Here is a 6548-nt window from a genome sequence, read left to right as displayed (position 1 = left end):
ATAGATTCGACTCGCTAAAAAACTCAATATTTGCTTAGAGGTATTTAAACAAATATTTTCTCAGAGTTATGTATTAATATGAAATAAACATATCCATTGTTCATATACAATAAAATATACATTTTACTTAAAGAGTCGTGGGTATTCCGATTAGTTGTTAACGCGGAAGTAGTTTTATTAATTGAGTAGATTTTTTTTTTTGTGGACTAACCTGATCACATGCTACCCCCAACACTTTCGCTGCTATATCACCACTGATCACTATTTTAGCATATTCATTAATTTGCAGAGGTATATTTGCAGATTTCAATTCTAATAATCGCATCAACTCGGATGTTTTCCTTAAAAATAAAGAATTAATACCAAAATATAGTTACACTAACACAAACTCACTCGATTATATTTGGTACGTCACGCAGTCCAATCTTATTGAATAGCTGTTCCATTAAAGTGGACATTATATTATTAAAGAAAAATGACTTTTTAAATTGCTTTGCCGCCTATAACAAAACCTACAAAAAACTAAGTGGTAGTGTTTTTACCAAACAAAAACAATACAGACCACTAATTATGTTCGGCGTTAGCTGCGGGGTAATCATGTATTTGAAAGCTAACTTTCGTTCAAGACCAAATCGACAATTGATAAACGTTTTGGTCGCGATCGCATAAGAATTTCGTGTCAATTTCATTGCTATCAGCAGAAAAAAAGAGACATTTTTGTTTATATTTAATTATGGTTTTGAAAATCCGAGAATCTCCTCCCTGATAAATGAACAAACAAACCACAGTGGTGCGGTCTTCTTTTGGCTTAAACAGTTTTTTATGTTTTAGTTTGATAAGAAGAATTGTTAATATTTGGTTACGTCTTTAGTTTAGCTAATTATGGGAGAAATAATCGCAAACATAAATAATAAATGTACATTAAATTATAATAGATTTGTTAAAATCACTGTCAAAGGCAAATAATATTACATAATAGATATATAACAAAGCAACAAATGTAACTATTTTTTAATTTCGTTGCATTAAGTCCTTTTAATATTGAATGATTGTGATTGCAGATCGCGTTCCAAAGAACAATTGATTGAAATACTGCTTCACATTGCGGACTATCCCAAAGAAGACCACTGAAATCAGGCACTCTGGCCAAATCTTTGGACAGTGATGCATTTCCCTCCACCTGTAGAGTGACACAGTGAGCAAATTTTTAATGTGCAATTTAATGTTTGCTTTTAATATTTTTTTGTGTTAAGAAACTCCAGTGTAACATATGTGCCGTCTGAGGACGATATTCCAATCGCAACTGGGAAACGCAAGTAAGTATATGTACGTGATTTATTATTTAAATGGTTTGACATTTGTTTTCTTTTTGTCAGGTTCAGTTAAAAATGAAGAAGTGAGGCGAAAGAAGAAAGTAAGGCGCCATTTGTTTCAGAAGCAAATCGGTAATGAAAGATGTTTCCAAAATACCGTTTAATTATTATTAAATGGCAAAATCAACTTTTAAGGGACCGAATGGAGGTCTTTTAACGCTTATGTATTGAAGCTGAAATTTCGAAAGCTTAATTTTCTCTTTTGCCAGATCCCAATTGATTTCGAGAATGATGACGAGGAACTTAGTTAAATTCTTCGTGTTTGTGCTCTCACTTGGTCTAAACGAAGATCATGAATATATGAATAATGAAGAAAATATGAATAAAAATGCATGTATAAATACATATATAAATATACAATATATATTGTAAGCACCAAAGGAAGACTATCCACTTCCTTCTTCTTGACCGAACCGCCGTTGAGGTAAGGTAAACACCAGAAAGGTAAGATTCGTAATTATCCGTTAGCACCACACGTCGTAGCTGCAAAACCCGATTTAGTAGGGACAGGGAATCGTCCGTGCCGTCCGTAGGCTTTCAGGACAAAAAATAGTATCGCTTACAACAAAAAGTATAGCTTACGACAAAAATAGTATAGCTTACGACAAAAATAATAAATGTTTAATGAGAGAAAGAAAAACACGAAGAGATACAAGGAAAGTGAACGGGAGAGAATTAAAAATTCTAAACTAAGAACGCTATTAAAATTTGATTTGAGTGTTGATCAAACACAAATATGGATTGGTACTAATTTTCATACTAACTTTGTTTTAAATTTTAATTTTCCTTGCAAGCACTTGTAAGATGAAAGAAAAACGCTGAACAAACAGTAATGCCTCAATTTTATTAGGTACTGTTACGTTTACTTGTATTCAGATTTGTATTGCTAAATAGAATTATGTTCATAACGTTCTGAACATTAAACATTCTTTTGTATATACAAAGGATATTTTTAGCATTCTCTCCGTGTTAAACATGCTTCAAAATATTAGGGATCATATCACTGACGTTAGGATAAAATAGGCACTCTATGTTTAAGGCTATACAATTAGTTTTAAGTTTGGTCGTATGTCAATAAGGAAATTGCATTAGAATATGAAAGAGTGTTGGAATTTCCTTCTTATTGCGGTAACGCCGCCTGGAATAGACTCCGAGGCTACCCCAGCATCATTATCCGGTTAGTAATTGCACCCTAAATAGACAAGGGACAAATAACCATCCTCGCAATATAAATAAATATAGGGACTACCAATATATCCACAAAATTTACCCAATCACAGTGTGTGTATCCTGAATAAAAGCATTCCGCAGAACCCTTTTTCGTTGCAGAGATCGATCCTCTTCCTCAAAAGATGTAAAATGATGTGTCGAAGCATTTCGCCTAATATTTACATAATGATTAACGCAAAACGTTTATTTGTTAACATTTAATAATAAAATACTGACCTTTCCAATATGCCAATATTTTTTAGTTCTTGGTCTGTTGAGATAAAATGGACTAAACCTTTACGAAATGTGTGTTATAGACGCAGTAAAAAAAATTTTGCATAAATCTTAAAAAAAATTGTCCTATTCTGCAATTTCCTTTACGGCTCTTTCAAACATTTTTGCCCAAAAAGTTTTTTTTTTGTTTGTCAATTTTTTAAAATTTTTTGTTTTAGTTCAGCTGTTTACGAGTAAAAAATTGTGTTTGGTATTTATTTTGTTTTTCATTCGTAAGAAGCTACAAATGGAAAACAAAATAAATTCCAGAAATTTTAGAATTAACATTTCTAACTTACCTTCACTTTCGCAAACTACGTGATTTCTTTTAAATAAATAAGAAAAGAAAGAATTTTAAAGCAAATTTTATCGGTCTTAGGAAAAAAACAAAGTTAAATTCACTAAACATATTACCAATGTATTCCTTTTTTGTTGTCATTAAAATATTTTTTAATACGAATAAATGTCTCTTTGGCTTGGTCTGTTCATGCACTTTCTCATATTTTCTGTAAATTTCATAATGCCTCTAGTTATTATCATATGTTTTCCGTTTACTATTGACCGTTGGGTTTTGAACTGTACAAGCTATTAAAATAATGCTGAGTAGTAAGCATGTATGACAATTAGTTAATCCTCAGCGGGATTCATCTTTCGTGCCACCAGAAGAAATGCAAGGCGTTTCAATGCCTGACGATAATTTCGACAACGTGAGCATATCGACTGAGGAGACCGACTCGAACCGCAGTCGTAGCCGCTTGGGGTAGCACACTAAGGATCGGAGAGAAGAGATAAATCGACTTCGGGGAGAACTCTTGTAGGAGCCGGCGGCCGCTTTTTCAGAGCAATCGTAAACGGCGGCATGAGCTTGTGGAGGTGCATAGGCGGGTAAAGCAGACTTGTGCAGCGTTTGATACAGCGAAGTCCGATCGGATGCTGGCGGCAAGTGGGTTGTGGTGGAAGACTCTTCGTTCTCTAACCTGCCAAAACATCCAGAAGCCATAACTATGGAGTCACCTTAAAGTCATTCATTTTTTTAGATTCAATATTCATCAAAAAATATGCGAAAAATGTACGACATGTACGTTGAGCAAAAAAAAAACAAAAAGGGACAGACGGACAAAGGGATAGACGATCAAACAAGCTTAGATTTGGAAAGTGATTTGTTGGCACAATAAAAGGGGAATCTGTCTCAAGTCCTGCTGGGTGTTACATACATCCACACCTAATAAACTTTTTTACCACAATTATTCCAGGATATAATAAAGAGATATTAAACAATCAATAGCGAAATTTATTATGAAGAAGCACTTACTTCTAACTTTCTTATTTCCAAAGTTTTGTTAGTTACATTACTTAACACTGAATTAATTTTGGCATTTGTATTTATCAACGACCTTAAAATTATTGCTTGTATTTTGCTAGTCCATGTGTGAGTGATCTGGTATCAAATAAGGTGTTCCCAAACAAAAGTGATCGTAATAAAGAAGGCTTCTTAGTTTATGCAAATCATAAATGGAGTTATAAGCAAAAGCGCGACGTTATAAAATAGAGCAAGTAGAACGCTGCTCAGAATAAGGCGGTTAGTCATAACTCATCCGCAATAAGTAATAACGATATATTGAGATATTCGTCAGGGCTGTGAAAAACTTTTGCTTAATAAAGGAGTTGGTGAAGGCAATTTTTAGGGGCATCACAAAGTTCCGTTAGGAAATAACGTTAGTTGTTTTACTATGTCTTTGATTCAAGTTTTGGTAAGCAAGGAATTTTAAGTCTTGAAAATTAGACCAAGAAAAAAAGAATCTAAATCAGATGTTAGATCTATGTGGATTATTGATAAAAAAATTGAAATAGAAAATAATAACGGGTCGCAGTGCACCATAAAATATTCTACACAACCATACAGTTATACATATTTCCATATAACATTTTATAGAATTTTGCTTTTATTTACCTATGGGTGATATTGTTGGTGATTGCATCATGCTGTTTGTTTCTAAACGTCAAAATTTCCTCTTATTTTTCGTTCATTTTTTGAAATAAATACGGAATGACGGAACAACATATTGAATGGCTCTCAAGTTATTCCACTGAGGGCTAGTTAGCTAGGGGGAAACATGAACAGTATTCAGATATTTTACTTAACGCATCTGGGGGCTAATCACAGATGAAAAATTTAGCTTTCGCTATTGTATTCACACACTTTTATCAAGCAAATGAATAAAGCGGTGGAAGTTAAATATCGGGTACGTGATTACCCCGCGGTTGTGGATAAGCTGACTCGCAGAAAGAGAAAAAGACTGTTCAGATATCATTTTTTGAAAATTGGTGATTATTTCATCAGTGCAGTTAGAAAAACCGCGCTGGAGAATGTATAAATGAGGGTTGCCTTTCCCTCCGCAGGCAGACAGCCCCAATGAAAAAGAAATACACATATTTATACATAGGCACAAGAGTAATTGGTTTCTAAAAATAGATATGGAAGCGCCCACGTTTTTAATGCATAGAAAACAGAAATTCAGGATATGGTTTTATTCGTACCCTCACACACAAATGTAGACACAAATAGCTCAGTTTGTAAGAAAAGTTAAGGATTACTACGAGACTGTAACTGTTACGACGGTTGAGCATTGATGATTATCATGAGATGCATTTTATAAAATTCTTTTTATTACTTTACACGTATTCTGATGAAATTTTAAACAAAATTATAAAAATGAAAATACAAGTTTATATCAAATTTAGCTACACGGAAATCAATATTAAACAAGCCATCGTTTGTCCATTAAGGAAGACTTCAATTTATGATTTACGATTTAATATAAGCCATGATAGGTTCCATGCAATGATGTGCCATGCAATAGAGAGGTGCTCGAGACCAAAGGTGTAGTTAATACGCTGTGTGTCGAAACCAAGGGACGTATGACATGCACAGCTGGCAAGCCATGATAACTCGACTCGGTTATCAACGGAGACGTTTGCAAGAAGCCTGGTCTAGCCAAGGCCATAGTCACAAACATCACAAAGCAGATCAACTATCGAAGAATAGAATACGAAAAACAGTACATTGATTATGTTATCCCTTGATAACGATTATATATGTAAAATGCAAAACTTACATATTTATACATTTTTGATGCTAATCGCGATTATTTTGCAAAGAATTGTTATTTATTACTGTATTAATTCTCGCAAAGATCACTGGGTTTTTATACATTTAATTGATCGCGAATTAATCGAAATCCTATCGTGTTATTATTACATTATTTCTAAATCTAATAAACATTTGATATATTACTGTTACCATCGGTTATAGTTATGTTGTAATCATAATTTGTTAATTCGAATTGAAACTATGATAAAAGAATATATTGCCGCCGGTCGTCTACATTAAGTTGACAGCAGGAGATCATATAACAAATTTCAACAAATGATAATTGCGGTTTTCTTTTTATCTTTAACTTGACAAGAAGTTTAACCACTTGTTAGCTAGTCACCAGTGCATGCATAGGAAGAACATCAATTTTGACAGCTTTCAATAGATTAATTTTCATTTATATTACTTGCAAATGTAACAACAAAGACATAATTGAGTTTTTTAATTAAAAATCGAAAAGGCGATGTATTCCGCTAACTGCTAATTTTAGTTACAAGCGTATATTGTAGAGTAAGGCCTTTGCAAAGACATTCTTTGCA

The 6548-nt window shown here is 33.3% G+C and overlaps 2 protein-coding genes across 2 annotated transcripts; both read right to left on the bottom strand.

Annotated features, from left to right (window-relative positions):
• Positions 1 to 25: 25 nt before the first annotated feature.
• On the bottom strand, positions 26 to 520 carry LOC119643171 (origin recognition complex subunit 6). The gene is made up of 2 exons (XM_038042517.1): positions 394 to 520; positions 26 to 341 (listed from the first exon to the last, which is right to left on the bottom strand). The coding sequence occupies exons 1-2, from the start codon at positions 456 to 458 to the stop codon at positions 158 to 160; spliced, it is 249 nt and encodes an 82-aa protein (XP_037898445.1). The 5' UTR covers positions 459 to 520; the 3' UTR covers positions 26 to 157.
• Positions 521 to 4307: 3787 nt separating this feature from the next.
• Positions 4308 to 6131, bottom strand: LOC119643172. The gene is made up of 2 exons (XM_038042518.1): positions 5972 to 6131; positions 4308 to 5887 (listed from the first exon to the last, which is right to left on the bottom strand). Exons 1-2 carry the CDS (start codon positions 5981 to 5983, stop codon positions 5669 to 5671), a joined length of 231 nt encoding a protein of 76 aa, XP_037898446.1. The 5' UTR covers positions 5984 to 6131; the 3' UTR covers positions 4308 to 5668.
• Positions 6132 to 6548: the final 417 nt, after the last annotated feature.

The sequence above is a fragment of the Glossina fuscipes genome, unplaced genomic scaffold, assembly GCF_014805625.2.
Source record: "Glossina fuscipes isolate IAEA_lab_2018 unplaced genomic scaffold, Yale_Gfus_2 58231, whole genome shotgun sequence".
Classification (NCBI taxonomy): Eukaryota; Metazoa; Arthropoda; class Insecta; order Diptera; family Glossinidae; genus Glossina; species Glossina fuscipes.
The sequence above is the reverse complement of the archived record's forward strand: the minus strand, read 5'-3'. Positions and strand labels throughout refer to the sequence as shown.